Source organism: Littorina saxatilis, linkage group LG12 (genome assembly GCF_037325665.1).
Source record: "Littorina saxatilis isolate snail1 linkage group LG12, US_GU_Lsax_2.0, whole genome shotgun sequence".
Lineage (NCBI taxonomy): Eukaryota > Metazoa > Mollusca > Gastropoda > Littorinimorpha > Littorinidae > Littorina > Littorina saxatilis.
Window position 1 is genome coordinate 77,024,336 of NC_090256.1, and position 17,500 is coordinate 77,041,835.

At 45.4% G+C, this 17,500-nt stretch overlaps 1 protein-coding gene across 2 annotated transcripts in view; it reads left to right on the forward strand.

Annotated features, from left to right (window-relative positions):
- LOC138982821 (protein slit-like) overlaps positions 1-17,500 on the forward strand; it is a gene marked incomplete in the record, with an annotated part of 197,303 nt that overhangs the window by 132,107 nt on the left and 47,696 nt on the right. For both annotated transcript variants that reach the window (XM_070356174.1, XM_070356173.1), the window contains 2 exon segments: positions 1,583-1,654; positions 12,240-12,311. In XM_070356174.1, the coding sequence (XP_070212275.1) occupies positions 1,583-1,654; positions 12,240-12,311 (144 nt within the window).

The window sequence follows — 17,500 nt, forward strand, 5'->3', positions numbered from 1 at the left end:
TTTTTTTCTCTTTTGAAGTGAGGGCCTGTGATGTTATCGGAAGGAAATAGTTGATATCAAAGCACATGCTTGTTTTGATAACAAAATTAGCTACTATTTCCGATACTCTTTAACCTTTCCACGTGTTTGCCTCCTCTATCTACACCTCCCAGATCGGGGAGAGTTATTTTGAGAATACATCAAAACTTGGTTTTATTTTGCTTTTTCGAAAGGAAACCGATCTATTCATTTTTGCTGGGTGGCAGAGCGCCATGGTGTGCATGCGGTCTTGGCAGTATTTTCCTGGATTCGCATCCAGAAAGCGTGTTAAGAAGTTTTGCTTTCACTACTATACACTGGAAAGGGAAATGTCTTGAATCACGAAGAAATGAAACACACACATACATTCATTTGTCACCGACAATGACATTAGTTCACAGTTTGATGCCATGCAGAACGTACTTAATTGTTCGTATAATACGAAAATAGTACGTATACTATACGATGGATGAATCCAAAAACAGGTAGACTGCCAAAGTTCCAAATTTCAGAGAGAAAGAAAGAAAAACAATGGTAGGTTCTTTGATTGCCTCGCAAGCGTCTTGCTAGCGAGTTTCTTGGAAACGTTTGAGATAAGTCCATTATCTGTGTCCTACGTGTTTGTCTGTCTGTCCACTCAGAAGACCACTGGGTCGAAGTACGGTGACTGTAACGGTTTTTACACCCCCGGTATAGGGGTGTGTATAGGATTCGGTCGATGTGTTTGTTTGTTTGTTTGTGTGTTTGTGTTCGCATATAGATCTCAAGAATGAACGGACCGATCGTCACCAAACTTGGTGAACAGGTTCTATACATTCCTGAGACGGTCATTACAAAAATTGGGACCAGTCAAACACACGGTTAGGGAGTTATTGGTGGATTAAGATTCTACAAGGACTTATAGAGGGACATATTAATGGTCAAAGGGAAATAACCTCAGTTGGTGGCAATGACAATGGTAAGGACGGGGGTGTTTTTCCTACCTCGGAGGAATTTCTTGTTTTTGTCGTACATTAAACGTTCCAATAACCTTGCAGTCTTTTTTTGATATTCTATACGATGCTTGTCCATTGATTCACACCCTTTTGGCTTATACAATTTTATCTTTTCATCTGTCTTAGTGTCTTTCATTCTTTATCTTTTTTTCTTTTTTTCTTTTTTTGCAGTCTCTTTTGTCTGTCGGTCAGCGTGTCTATCCTTCTGTCTGACTGTTTGTCTGTCTGTCTCTTTTTGCGTCTGTTTGTCCGTCTGTCTCTTTTTCCGTCTGTTTGTCCGTCTGTCTCTTTTTCCGTCTGTTTGTCTGTCTGAGTGTGGAAACTTATGTATCCCTGTATGCAATTCTCCTCTTGAAGTCGTTCTCTCAAAGACTGTCTCGATCTGTCTCTTGTTCTCAATTCCTAGTTCTTGGCTCCTCTGTTCTGGTCTGTTCGTTCCTTCTCATGTTTGTCGTTGTTTCCACTTCTCTTGTTCTTCGTACTTGGGACGCTGTTCGCTTGTATTGATAAGACTAGAGACATGAGTTTTGCAGGTCATTTTATTTTCACGCGGATAAATGTTGTTGCAGATTGTTGAATGCAAACAAGATCACCTGCGTCAGAGTGGATGCCTTCAAGGATTTGCATTCGCTTCATCTTCTGTAAGTATTTGTGTCTGCGTGTCTGCTTGGGTGGCGATGTGTTCTTCGGTCCGTGTGTGTGTCTGTTCGTATGTGTGGTATCCATTTTGCTTGAGAGAAAGAGAGAGAGAGAGAGAGAGAGAGAGAGAGAGAGAGAGAGAGACAGACAGACAGACAGACAGCGACAGACAGACAGAGACAGACAGAGAGACAGACAGACAGACAGACAGACAGAGACAAACAGACAGACAGAGAGAGAGCCAGAGAGAGAGAGAGCCAGAGAGAGAGAGAGACAGACAGACAGACAGACAGAGAGAGAGACAGAGAGAGAGACACACAGAGAGAGAAGGGGGAGGGGGGGGGGGTGGAGTGAGGTTGTCACCCAAATAGACGTTGAATAGTTTTTGAAACAGTTGTTGAAACAGGTTTAGCCAGGAATGGCTCTTTGCCTGCACGTAGAACAGATAAGAATGTGCCGCACGACAACGGAGGTTGTTTCTGCCTTGAACGCGAAGCACGGAGAGGTTCTTCTCGATCTGGGTGGTTGCTGACTCATTCATAACTTCCGTCAACCTTCGCTAGCGCAAAGATTAGCGGAGAGCCAAGACGTATAGCATGAGAAATGGTTTACGCACGGCGCGAGGACGAGTGTCATTTGTCTTGTGGAAAGGCAAAAAAACCATCATGTCTGCTTGTTTGTATGTGTTTTACCTGCTGAAGACGTCCCACGACGCACTGACAGGTTTCAACGTCACACGGAATATGTCTCGGTTACACAGCGACACACACATGTGATGGAGGAGCGGAATTAGGGACTATATGCTAGAGGTGTAGGAGTATGACAGCAACACGGTTTTATCGGCGCAGTGACATCACCCGTGGGAGGTTGATGGCGCTACTTGTCGCCCCTCATTTCTCTAGCCACCCGTCATGGCGGCGCCACCTGCTGGTGGCTTGATACAGAACCCCCACCCCTCGTGGAACCGTGATGTATGGACTCCTTACCTCCAAGGGATAATGATTTCATCAAAGCTGAGCGGCTCATTTCAGATTGTAAAACGGATACAAGGACTTAGCTGATTGATATACGAATCTCAGCTCGGGATGACCGATCACCTCACCAAACCAGACCACCACCTGGAGGATATCTGTGCTCTGGGACATGTTTTAATAACTTTGTGTAACCGTGGCTGAAATGTGGGCTGAAATGGCCCGCTGGAAGTTTTCATTTCGCAGTTTGTTCACGATAAAACTGTGATTTTCCAGCTGTTCTCTTAGAACACATCTGTGGAGTAAATTTCGCATTTTTTTTTATTTTGTTATCAAGGAGACAGTTTCCATTTTTCCTCCAAGTCAAAAGCTCCCCGTTATCTGTGTGGCTGTTATGAGAGGGGAGGGTCCACCAACCCTCCATATATATAGTGCCATTGATCATGTGTACTTGTGTACTCCGTCTCGCTGTGGCATTGCGTGTGGCTTTTTGGTCATCCTCAGTGTCTTTCTTCAAGGATCAGCTAACATTCTCGGCCTCCTCGCCGCGTCCTTTGCTTTCCCATTGTCAAAAACTGCGAACCCATTGAAACGAGCCCAGCAAACTTAATGACAGATCTCGGAAATATTTGTTTCAGTGTTACAAAATCAACCGGGAATGTACTTGCCGATTTACATGCTGTGGGGAATTGAAATCACGCGTTTTACAGTCTGCGGTAAAACAGAAAGTCAGGAAATATTTTAATAATGTGCCAGAGCGATACACAGACCATGCTGTTTATTTCTGACGCAGACAGTTTGTTTGTAAATACCGTGGCATCTCTTGCGCTCAGTAAACAGAAAGGTCCTTTTCGTAAGTGGGGTTTCAGTGACAGCCGCCGTCAGATAAGTTCTATGAACCATATCATGATGCCAGGCTTCTGATAAAAGAAGAGGAACTACATTTTCCCAGTACACCCAAGAAGTCATTTAGAGTTTATGTTGCTAAATGAAGATTGTGCATATGATACGGACTTGTGGACATTCCTCAGACACACTCTTTGACGCGTGCCGACTGTCGACCCTCGGTCATGATGATTAATATTATTTTTAAAAAAAAGTATTAATTAGTAAAAACAGACAAACTGCTAACGTTCATACAACAAGAGTAAAAAACAAGTCGCGTAAGGCGAAAATACAACATTTAGTCAAGCTCAGTCGAACTCACAGAATGAAACTGAACGCATTGCATTTTTTCCGCAAGACCGTACACTCGTAGCATCGTCTGTCCACCGCTCGTGGCAAAGGCAGTGAAATTAACAATACAGAAAAGCGCGGTAGTGGTTGCGCTGAGGAGGATAGCCCGCTTTTCTATATCTGTATTCTTTTTAACTCTCCGAACGTGTTTTTAATCCAAACATATCATATCTATATGTTTTTGGAATCAGGAACCGACAAGGAATAAGACGAAATTGTTTTTAAATCGATTTCAAAAATTTAATTTTAATCATAATTTTTATATTTTTAATTTTCAGAGCTTGTTTTTAATCCGAATATAACATAATTATATGTTTTTGGAATCAGAAAATGATGAAGAATACGATAAACGTAATTTTAAATCGTTTTATAAAAAAAAAAATTTAATTACAATTTTCAGATTTTTAATGACCAAAGTCATTAATTAAATTTTAAGCCTCCAAGCTCAAATGCAATACCAAAGTCCGGCCTTCGTCGAAGATTGCTTGACCAAAATTTCAATCAATTTGATTGAAAAATGAGGGTGTGACAGTGCCGCCTCAACTTTTACAAAATGCCGGATATGACGTCATCAAAGACATTTATCGAAAAAATGAAAAACACGTCTGGGGATATCATACCCAGAAACTATCATGAAAAATGTCATACAGATCGGTCCAGTAGTTTACTCTGAATCGCTCTACACACACACACCCACACACACACACACACACACACACACACACACACACACACACACACACACACACACACACACACCACGACCCTCGTCTCGATTCCCCCCTCTATGTTAAAACATTTAGTCAAAACTTGACTAAATGTAAAAACAAGAAGGCTAGTTTATGGAACGTTTAATTATAGACAAAACGAAACTTTCAGTCTGTTAGGAAACGCTGCCGTTGCTGAACTTTGGTTCAGTTTTGTGTGTTGCATGTAGTTGAATTATTTGTACTTGGTGGGAAAGTACCGATATTATATTTTGTAAACACAATATTTATGTTTGGACGAGAATGCAGGTGAACTTTCTAGTCCTGTCAAAACAAGTTGTTTACCACGTTGTTTTGAGTTGTGGGTTCGTGGCGTTCGCTCGGATTAAGTGCGTCGGCACTTTTGATGTACGTCACAGAGAATGTCACTATTCTAGTCCATGGACAGTTCATCTAATTTTAGTTGTATCATATTCGGTCTGGAATATTATCGAGATTGAGTATTTACTATATAGGCCAGCTCGATTTGTATGTTAAAAAGCTTCTACTTTGAGTTCTGCTACGATGTGCAGTTGTATGTATGGAATGCTAAATAAATCCTCGAACTGAATTTGACGAGTTTTTGTCTGCTGCTGTGAAGACGGGCCACGTAGAATAAAAGAACACAACTATACGACATGTGAGAACTTCGTCAATCTCAAGTGTCGTGTAACAATTGGGGGCCAAAGCCGAGATCTACGTTTAACGCCAAGGGTTTTCCAGCAACAAAGACCAGTGTCAAGACAGTCACAGGAGGTAGCCATCAATCGGGTGTATCCTGAGGGATCAGTATTGGGACTACAGGACCGTGGATTCGGTGTGACTGTGTGAAGAGTTAGGTAATCGCCGCAGCTCGGTCGTGAGCGACGCCGGAGTGTATCGGGATTACAGAGGTTAGCTGCCGTTTGGACGAGGACTTCGTCGCGGAGCTAAAGCATTAATACTACGAACTACGACTGAGGTACGTCGTGTACGCATCGTGAGTGGAGTGCGCCGTCACGTTAGACGAGGAGGGTGGCAGCCTGCGTCTACGAGGGTGACCAGCGACGAGAGAAGCATCGGAGGTGTAGTAGAGACTGTGTTATTTTAGAAGAGCACATTCGTCTACGTTCGGGGCTGTGAAAGAATACAGACGAACGCACCGGAAAAGACCAGAATGGCTGAGTTCTGGGCAAAAGGAGTTGAACTGGGACTGAAAGGCAAGCAGCTGACGGAGTTCGTCAAGTCCCAGGAACGACTGATAGCACAGCGTGAAGAAAGACAAGCGCAGCGTGAGCGTGAAGAAAGAGAAGCACAGCGTGAAGAAAGGCAAATGAAGCTGAAACGCTTAGAGCTCCAGATAGAAATGGAGACGAAGCGCTTAGAGCTCCAGACAGAAATGGTGCGTATTCAAAATGAGCACGAGGCACCACGCCAAAGAGATAACCAGCAGCAAATGCTACACAGGGCACCGAAACTTCCAGCATTCGCTGACGGGAAGGACCAGATCGACTGCTACCTTGCAAGATTCGAGAGGTTCGCTGAGAGTGCTAGATGGCAGCGCGACGACTGGGCGATTCAACTCAGCGCACATTTGACTGGGGCAGCACTTGAGGTCTACACTAGACTCTCAAACGATGACGCCAGAGACTATGATGTACTGAAGGAAGCTCTGTTGCGTTGCTACAACTTCACTGAAAGGGGCTACCGTCAACGCTTCCGCGAATGCCAGCCATTGTCTGGAGAGACACCGAGCCAGTTTGTGGAGCGTATGTCGTCATACCTGCAGAAGTGGGTGGAGTTATCAGGTGAAGAGCAGTCATACGAGAGTCTGCGGGACTTGATCGTGAAGGAGCAATTCCTTAATGCCTGCCCGAAGGACCTGGCGACCCGCTTGGAAGAGCAAAAACTGCGGGGTTTGAAGGACATTACTGATGCTGCTGAGCGTTATCTCATTGCTCATGGAAGGACCCTGGGGACGTCAAAGTCAACGAAACCTTTCCAGAAGAGCGGAAACCAGGGAAACCAACCTGTCAAGGGACAAACGGAGTCCGCACCATCATCCAATGAAGGGCAGAACATAACGTGCTTCCATTGCAAGGCCAAGGGCCACCGAGTCGCCAACTGTCCCCAAAAGAAAAATAACGGACATGACAATGACAAAGCGCAAGAACATCGACGGAGATATTACGACAACAAGAGGCAAACGAGTGGCTCGAACCAACAAGTATGTGCGAGCAGCGTCATACTTCCAAGGGCTGCCGAGCAAGTGGCTACACCATCGGACGTGGAAGAATGTATATCTGATGGCCAGCTTCTACTCGCCAATGGCAAGTCAATCTCTGTCGTCGCCAGCGCAGCTGTGTCAGTGTCGAACATGCCCGTGTCGAAGGGATTTGTTGAGAAGCAGGAAGTGACTGTTCTCAGAGATTCGGGCTGCAATGGGGTCATCGTCAAAGAGGATCTGGTGCCAACAGAGAAGTTCACTGGTGACTTCAAGTGGACGCTCATGGCTGACAGCAAATGCGTGAAGGCACCAGTGGCAAAGATCCAGATCGATACTCCATACTTCACCGGAGAAGTTGAGGCCGTCTGCCTGAAGAAGCCCTTGTACGATCTATTAATTGGGAACATTGGGGGTGCGAGACGTCCTGATGACCCTGATTTCGAATGGAGAATCGGCTCAGCTCAGCCTGCTGCTGAGGAGGAAGACCCACTGCCATTCGCGAATGAAGATATCAGCGAACTGTTACGAGATGACAGAGCCACTGTGCATCGCCGCGACCAGCCGCAGGTTGTAAGCGCTGTGACGACCAGAGCCCAGGTGAAGAACAAAACAACTACGCCACTCAGGGTCACCAACAGTTCTGCAACTGCTGTCGTGGACAGGGATCGGCTGATTCAGCTACAGGAAGCTGATTCGACCTTAACAAAGTACAGGAGTCGTCCTGTCAACGAGATGACTAAGAGCAAAGGCACTGTGCACTTTGAGGTGAAGGCCAAGATCCTGTACAGAGGGTTCCAGCACGCGAGAGTCAACGGTGGGAAGCCATTACGTCAAGTTATGGTGCCTCAACCACTTAGGCGCCAGGTGATCGAGGTGGCCCACGACTCTATTATGGGAGGTCACCTGGGTGTCAAGAAGACGTCGGACAGAATCCAGGCTGTGTTTTACTGGCCAGGACTGCATGCAGATGTGACTCGATTCTGCCGATCGTGCGATATTTGCCAGAAAACCATACCTCGAGGAATGGTCCCGAAAGTGTCGTTGCAGAAGATGCCTTTGATCGACCGACCTTTTAAGAGGGTGGCCATTGACCTCATCGGCGAGATCAAACCGCCAAGTGAAGAGGGTCATCGTTGGGTACTGACCCTGGTAGACTATGCAACCAGGTACCCAGAAGCCGTGCCTCTGAAGAAAATTGACACCGAGACTTGGGGTTCCTGAAGAGATCCCCACAGACCTGGGGACACAGTTTGTCTCTGAATGCATGGAAGAGGTCAACAGGCTGCTGAGCATTCGTCACTTGACTACGACAGCCTATCACCCGATGTGCAATGGGCTGGTAGAAAAATTCAATGCGACGCTGAAGTCCACGCTTAAGAAACTATGCAGTGAGCAGCCAAGGCAGTGGCATCGCTACATCAATGCCTTGCTATTTGCATACAGGGAGGTGCCACAAGAGTCCACTGGATTCTCCCCGTTCGAGCTGATGTACAGGCCCGATGCAAATACTAAAGGAATTGTGGACGAAAGATGTGGACACACCTGAAGTGAAGAACAGTTACCAGTACGTGTTTGAGTTGCGAGAGAAACTGGAGGAGACTCTCGAGATTGCCAGAGAAAACTTGAGAAAGTCTCAGGATAGCGGAAAGCACTACTACGACCGCAAAGCCGTAAACAGGAAGTTTACACCAGGTAACAAAGTGCTGATACTGCTTCCCACTGATCACAACAAACTACTGATGCAGTGGAAAGGCCCATACGAGGTTGAGGCCGTGGTAGGGATCAACGACTACAAGGTAAATGTCGGCAAGAAGTCCAAGATCTACCACGCTAACCTCCTGAAACTGTATGTGGAGAGACCTCCGGAAGCAGTACAGGTCGCAGCAATTGTGGAGGAACCAGCCGAACTAGACGAGTTCGACGGTGAGGAACTACTGGAATTGGGAGACCTCCACAAGAAAGAGGGAGTGGATGACGTCAAGCTAGGACCTGACCTGACAGAAGATCAGCAGAAGGAGCTGCATGATTTTATGGGCGACTTCCCCCATAGGTTCTGTGATGTTCCAGGCTCTACGTCCTTGGTCGAACATGAAGTCCACCTCACATCTGACGTTCCTGTTCGCTCAAAACCATACCCTATCCCGTTTCAGGCTCGGGAATCCTTGAAGAAGGACATCGACAACATGTTGAAGATGGGGGTCATCCGTGAATCATCATCCCCTTACTCATCTCCCGTTGTTGTTGTCAAGAAGAAAGACGGCACAAACAGGGTATGCATTGACTTCAGGAAAGTCAATAAGATCACCGTGTTTGACCCTGAACCAATGCCGACGGCAACTGATCTATTCCGACAGTTAACCGGCAGTAAGATCTTCTCAAAGATCGATCTCAGCAAGGGATATTGGCAAATTCCTGTGCGCGAAGAGGACATACCAAAGACCGCCTTTGCAACTCCAGACGGAACGTATGAGTGCCTGCGGATGCCTTTTGGCATGGTGAACAGTGGTGCTACCCTGAAGAGGGGAATGCGAAAAATGCTCAAAGGAATGAAGAATGTTGTGTACTACTGGGATGATCTGCTAGTCCACACGGAGACCTTTGCGGAGCATCTGGAGACTTTGAGGGAACTGTTTTCCCGCCTGACAAAAGCTAATCTGACCGTGAGACCCAGCAAGTGCATTTTGGGGACCGACAACGTTGACTTCATAGGTCATTCACTGAAGGAAGGTCAAAAGGGGCTTTTGTTGGAAAACGTCACCAAGATCCTCAATGCGCCACGTCCTGAAACCAAGAAGCAGGTGCGATCCTTCCTTGGATTGGCTGGGTACTACAGAGAGTTCATTCCAAACTTCGCCGCCATAACGGCGCCTTTGTCGGACATGACCCGAAAAGGATGCCTCAACCGAATACTCTGGGGACCAGCTCAGGAGAAGGCATACCGGACCGTGCGCGACCTGATGTCACGAGACCCGGTGCTACGCCTTCCTGATACTGCCAAAGAGTTCATCTTGCGTACAGACGCATCGGACGAAGGGATCGGCGCCATGCTGATGCAAGAGCATGGAGGTAAACCGTTTCCGGTCAGCTATGCCAGCAAGAAGCTGTCAGGAGCCGAGAAGAACTACTCGACCATGGAGAAAGAGTGTTTAGCCATCGTGTGGGGAATCAAAAAATTTGAACTCTACCTCCAAGGGGTGAAATTCGTGCTTCAGACTGATCACAAACCCCTCACCTACCTGAACTCTGCAAAGTTTGTAAATAATCGTATCATGAGGTGGGTGATGTACTTGCAGAACTTTGATATGCGAGTGGAATCGATTAAGGGTTCAGACAATGTTGGAGCGGATTTTCTCAGCCGAGTATGTGAGTAAAACTGTGTTCATTCTCCAACAGACTAATGTACATACCTGGATTTTAATCTTTTATGTATACATAATATGTGTACAGGTAGCGTTTCAATGATTGAAAGAAATTAGGTAAATTTCTTCTTGTGTTGGGGGTAATGTTAGGAAACGCTGCCGTTGCTGAACTTTGGTTCAGTTTTGTGTGTTGCATGTAGTTGACTTATTTGTACTTTGTGGGAAAGTACCGATATTATATTTTGTAAACACAATATTTATGTTTGGACGAGAATGCAGGTGAACTTTCTAGTCCTGTCAAAACAAGTTGTTTACCACGTTGTTTTGAGTCGTGGGTTCGTGGCGTTCGCTCGGATTAAGTGCGTCGGCACTTTTGATGTACGTCACAGAGAATGTCACTATTCTAGTCCATGGACAGTTCATCTAATTTTAGTTGTATCATGTTCGGTCTGGAATATTCTCGAGATTGAGTATTTACTATATAGGCCAGCGCGATTTGTATGTTAAAAAGCTTCTACTTTGAGTTCTGCTACGATGTGCAGTTGTATGTATGGAATGCTAAATAAATCCTCGAACTCAATTTGACGAGTTTTTGTCTGCTGCTGTGAAGACGGGCCACGTAGAATAAAAGAACACAACTATACGACATTTGAGAACTTCGTCAATCTCAAGTGTTGTGTAACACAGTCGTGCGTTGACCCAATGATCTTTGTGATAGACGGATATACAGATAACAACAAGATAACAACAAGATAACAACAAGATAACACGATTTTATTCCGCGTTATAGCATTAATTAATAAGCTACAGCCATTGGTATTTGTCCTGGTGTGAAAACAATCATACATCCTTACACTCCTTGCATAAAGTCAAAAGGCTAACAACAACAACAACACCAACAACAACAACAACAACAACACTAACAACAACACCAACACCAACACCACCAACAACACCACCAACAACACCACCACCAACTACAACAACAACACCAACAACAACAACACCAACAACAACACCACCAACAACATCACCAACAACAACAACAAGTCAGAGTCATGACCGACGTACAGATAACTAAACAAGTCACGTAAGGCGAAATTACTACATTTAGTCAAGCTGTCGAACTCACGGGATGAAACTGAACGCACTGTATTTTTCCACCAAGACAGTTCAGCTTCGTCAATCCCCGCGTGAAGGAAATCGCTCACCTCCCACGTGCAAAACGTAGTGATATTGACACGCCAGATTAGCGCGGTAGCGTATTGTGCTGAGCAGGAAAGCGCGCTTTTCTGTATTCTTGTTCACTTTCTGAGCTTGTTTTGAATCCAACCTATCATATCTATATGTTTTTGGAATCAGGAAATGATAAAGAATAAGATGAAATCATTTTTGGATCGATTTCTTAAATTTTAATCGTAAGATTAATTAATCTATTTTCGTTAATTGTGATCACATTTTAAGAGTAAACATGCCATATGTATATATTTTTAGATTCAGAATGTGATGAAGAATACGATGCAATCAATTTTAAATCTGTTTGCGAAAAATCGATTTTAATGACAACTTTAATGAGAGACAATGAATGAACTCATACCATCGTGGTTTGGAAGTTTTAAACACCCTCTCTCTCTGTTAAGGCCAACAACAACAACAAAAAGTCTGTTTACGGTAACATAGGCCAAAAAAATAGGGTCGGTAGGTCGGGATTTTTTCTTTTTTTCTTTTTTTAAGTTATTTTGCCAAAAAACAAAGACTTTTTTTTCTTCTTTTTTCCCCCAAAATGCCAGAAAAAAGTCAAGGGTCGCGCGAAAAAAATAGGGTCGGTCGGGATACCGTAAACAGACAATTTTTTTTGGTGTGTGTGTGCCTAAGACCCTATTGTCTCACATTTTTTTAGGTCTTTAAAGAGGGGTTCCACTTCATAGCGTGATTAGCCAATGTCGAAGTGAACGAAAGCCTGTGCACATGCCCCCACTTATCCCCCATTCTGACATCGCAACCCACAGATTTGTATTTGATCATACTGCTGGAAAAATTTTCTAAGAGGTTTCTCTCTTCTGTTTTAGGTCCCTGTACGACAACAAGATCCAGTCGCTTGCGAATGGAACCTTTGCGCCGCTTAGGAACATACAGACACTGTGAGTATATTGCTTGTATCAATGTATTGGTTTGTCTGAGAGCTCTCTGTATGTCAGTCTGTTTGTCTGTCTGTCTGTCTGTCTGTGGCTGCCTGCCTGTTTGTCTGTCTGTCTCTGGCTGCCTGCCTGTTTGTCTGTCTCTGTCTCCCCTCTCTCTCTCTCTCTCTCTCTCTCTCTCTCTCTCTCTCTCTCTCTCTCTCTCTCTCTCTCTCTCAACATAGTACCGTCTCAGATCTATTTTCAAGTCGACGATCCGACTACATTGGATTTTACAAGGCTTTTCAAGAGGCTTAGCCATGTTTGGTTGCCCGTCGTTCACTCCCGTTACTTCAGTCCTCCCTCTGCCCGTTAAATTACAAGAAATCCCACATTCATGATCATGCCTTTATTAGAAAAATCCCAGAGTCATCAATAAGGCGACTTCAAAGCTGTCGTGGCCAACACAGTGCAGTAAAAAGCCAAATCATCTGCAATCGGGAACAGGGACATTCTCACAGCTACTTAATACCAGGATCAGTCGTCTCCCTTTGCCCGTCGCCTTAATCACGTGACCCGTGTCGGTGCGGGCGCAAGGCCTCATGGGACACTTATCAAAAGGAAGCGGACATGCACGGAGCTTTAGAGGCGAGAATTGTGGGAAAGTGCGTAAATTTCCCCGGGGGTGGGCCTGTATGATTGGGTCAGAGGGAAGGAGTCTTCGACCAGGGAGAACATTGCTTGTTGTGGATCCCCGAGGGCCCCGTGGATAGGAACGCTGCCTTGAAGTGGCCGATACAGGTCTTGTGGTCAGCATTTTTATCGGTGCCAGGGACGCTGCCTTGAAGAGGCCGATACGGTTCTTGAAGTCACAGTATATATCGATGTCATAGGAACACTGCCTAGGATTTCATGGATACAAATCTTAGGAAGGCCAGGGACGGCTTGTTATTGGTACCTGTGGGGTCGCCTGTGGGCTGACGTTTTTAGTGTCGCTCCGCGATTGTCCGTCCGTCCGTGTGTCCGTCCATCCATCCGTCCGTCCGTGTGTCCGTCCGTCCGTCCGTGTGTCTGTCTGCGCAACTGAACACAGCAACGGATTCTGTTTTTTCCATTACCTTGCTCAGTCCACTGCACTTATCCCCCCCATCATTCCATGAATCTTTGGAGTAGAGATGCCAAAAGACAGAACTGACGTTTCAAAGCGTTTCAGCGCGTGTCGCTGTCCGACTACAAAGAAATAATCCTCGTTTACACGTCTTTCATCCCGTCACTATAAAGTCACGTGACAAAAAAGTCATTTGGTTCAGGTTGAGCACAAACATCTCCGCCATCATTAGTCCATGCTTCTGGTTCTTCTCAGTTGTTCAGCCTTGTCGCCAAGCGCTCTCTTTCTCTCTCCTCGTGTCCTCTCCCCCCCCCCCCCCCTCTCCCTCTCTCTCTCTCTCTCTCTCTCTCTCCCGCCTCTCTCTCTCTCTCTCTCTCTCTCTCTCTCTCTCTCTCTCTCTCTCTCTCTCTCTTACGTCTTTCTCTCTCAGTCTCTTTCTCCCCGTCTTTCTCTCTCTCTCTCTCTCTCTCTCTCTCTCTCTCTCTTCTCTCTCTCTCTCTCTCTCCCGCCTCTCTCTCTCTCTCTCTCTCCCTCTTACGTCTTTCTCTCTCAGTCTCTCTTTCTCCCCCCTCTTTCTCTCTCTCCCGCCTCTCTCTCTCCCCCCCCCCTCTCTCTCTCTCTCTCTCTCTCTCTCTCTCTCTCTCTCTCTCTCTCTCTCTCTCTCTCTCTCTCTCTCTCTCTCTCTCTCTCTTACGTCTTTCTCTCTCAGTCTCTCTTTCTCCCCGTCTCTCTCTCTCTCTCTCTCTCTCTCTCTCTCTCTCTCTCTCTCCCGCCTCTCTCTCTCTCTCTCTCTCCCTCTTACGTCTTTCTCTCTCAGTCTCTCTTTCTCCCCCCTCTTTCTCTCTCTCCCGCCTCTCTCTCTCCCTCCCCCCCTCTCTCTCTCTCTCTTTCTCTCTCTCTCTCTCTCTCTCTCTCTCTCTCTCTCTCTCTCTCTTTCTCTCTTACGTCTTTCTCTCTTACGTCTTTCTCTCTCAGTCTCTCTTTCTCCCCCCCCCCTTTCTCTCTCTCCCGCCTCTCTCTCTCTCTCTCTCTCTCTCTTACGTCTTTCTCTCTCAGTCTCTCTTTCTCCCCGCCTTTCTCTCTCTCTCTCTCTCTCTCTCTCTCTCTCTCTCTCTCTCTCTCTCTCTCTCTCTCTCTCTCTCTCTCTCTCTCTCTCTCTCTCTCAAGGTTCTATCCTTGGTCCCTTACTGTTTGGACTATACATTAATGATTTACCATTACACCTCAAACAAGAAAATGCTGTACTTGATCTTTTTGCGGATGACTCAACACTTCACAGCAGTAATACAGATATAAATCTCATAAGAAAAGTACTCCAAGAAAGTATAGCAAATATTAATGATTGGTGTAATTGTAACAGAATGGCACTGCATCCTAAGAAAACAAAAAGCATGTTAATAACCACAAGACAAAAACACCAGCGACAGCCTCTGAGCCTTGATCTTATGCATGGTACATTTAGCATTGCTCAAGTCCATCAACACCGTGTGCTTGGAGTTGTAATTGATGATGAACTTAACTGGCGCTCTCACATTGATACAGTTTATAAACGAGTTTCTAGGAACCTTTTCTTACTTAACAAGCTCTGGTGCGTTGTTTCTGTGGATGCCCTCAAAATGTTTTTCCACGCACACTGTCTCTCTCACATTTGCTATACATCTACTGTCTGGTGCAATGCCAGTGATGTTCATATAAAGAAAATAAACACACTTCACAAGAGAGGTGTAAAGTTATTAAACCGAGATCCCAATATGACTACTCAAGAAAAATACACTCAACTGAACATTCTTCCGCTACACCAGCAGTTCTTTTTAAATGCTAGTGTTTTCATGTTTAAAATGTACAACCATGAAACACCTTCATACATCCAAGACCTGTTTGAGCGTCCTCCTGGTAGAGCGAGGCTTTTGAATTATACGCTACCGCTCCCACGCATTGATTTGTATAAATCTAGTTTATCCTACTGGGGATCGCTTGTGTGGAATATACTTCCAATGTACTGTAAAACATGTCAAACCCTTTCATCTTTTAAAAAAAATGTTCGAAAATATCTTTGTCAAAAATAATTCTCTCCCTACACTTTAAAATCATAACTGTTACTGCATAACATCTTAATCATCATTTTATTAATCAATGAACCACGTTATTATAACTAGTGTTTTGTTAGTTTTAACCTGATTACAAATTCTTAGTTAATTAGTTATTCGTTTGGCTGTTCAATACATGTTATATAAATATATAATTGTAATGTATAATGTCATGTATGTCTAAAAGGGACAGGTTGGAAGATTAGGCATCGCCTAAAACCTTTATCCCTTTGTATTAAAGTTTTGAATCTGAATCTGAATCTCTCTCTCTCTCTCTCTCTCTCTCTCTCTCTCTCTCTCTCTCTCTCTCTCTTACGTCTTTCTCTCTCAGTCTCTCTTTCTCCCCCCTCTTTCTCTCTCTCCCGCCTCTCTCTCTCTCTCTCTCTCTCTCTCTCCCCCCCCCTCTCTCTCTCTCTCTCACTCTCTCTCTCTCCCGCCTCTCTCTCTCTCTCTCCCGCCTCTCTCTCTCTCTCTCTCTCTCTCTCTCTCTCTCTCTCTCTCTCTCCCCCCCCCCTCTCTCTCTCTTTCATTTGTCACCGCCACTGACATTCTTACATTAGTGGCATCGTTCTACTTCTTCTTTGACCCAGATAATGTGACTTCACTCAATGTTTACTGCCGTCCCGGCTTTGCTGCCACTGCTTCTTCCAGTTTGTGAAATCCTCCACGCCCTCTCTACATTTCTGACCCCTTCTACGTTTAGCCTCCGCCCGGCCTCTCGCTCTCCGTCGCATCTCTTTGCAGCCGTCCGTTCTCCCACATTTCCATCTCTCATCGCCGTCACGATGTTTAAGTTGCAAACATTACGTGTTCTGACTTCCTAACGCCTTTGATCTCTGAAAACATTAACAGACACGTTTACACTCTTTCCTTTGGTCTTCACGGGCAACGTCCGTACAGAGACAGAGAGAGAGAGAGAGAGAGAGAGGGGGAGGGGGGGGGGGGGGGGGGGGGGGGGGGGGGGGGGAGGCACGGTGGTTCAAGGAGAGAGAGAGAGGGTGGAAGGGGGGAGGGGGGCGGAGCCGCAGAGTGGAACACACATTGCCACTTGCATCACGCGCTTCAAACGGCCAGAAATGCAGGAAGACCGAAACAAACATGTTCTGCATTTTTATCACAAGAGGTTCATTGGCCTGCGAAGAAAAACATAATTATTCTCTTCGTATTCAGTGAATATTTCGAATGCGTAATCAATCTGCGAGTGTTTGAGGAGAACATTTAAAAATGTGTATTTTTTAGAAACCGACTTAGTCCTTCCATATCAAAATATGTATTGATGGCAAACTGTCCTTGGGCAACTCTCCTCTCAGACTTACCCCGAATGGACAGTTGCAGCCAGAAACAGACGACTGGCCGCAGGTCAGAGTAATCAGCTGAGTAGTCCGGACATGCTGACCGCCACTCCAGCTGAAAGAGACGAAGACTGAAGTTCGCTGACCACTCTCGCTTTTTAGTGTAGAACTGCTGTCAGCTTTTTAGTGAACAACTGTTCATTTCCATCCAGTCGGTTGTGGACGTGACGACCTGCTGTGCGACTGGCGGTGACCTTGTGAACAGTACAGGGGATGGAGTACCATGTTCATCTTGTCCGTAGGGCCGGAGGGAATTCTCTTCGTCCATGCTTGGAAGCCAGACCACATTCAGTCTGTACCAGCTTAAAACCTGATTATTAATTGGGTGAAGTTGATTTCGCGAAGTCTACTTCACGAAGCTGTGGCACGAGGCATGGCACAGAATTCTTGGTTGAAAGACTTCTCGACGTCTTCGCCAAGTCAGTTTCAGACCAAATTATCGACCGCCTTTTACGAAAGAAATCATCAGCAACACAAGAACAACAAACAAACAGACCAACAAGACAAAACAAAAACAAAAAACAACAGTAATAACGCACCAAAAACACCAAACCTTACGAAAGCCTAAAACCCTCCTCTTCCCAAAACAAAACAAAAAGTGCAAACACAAAAAAGGCGAACACCATCCTGATTATATTTCTGTTGAAATCATGTCACAAGTAATGA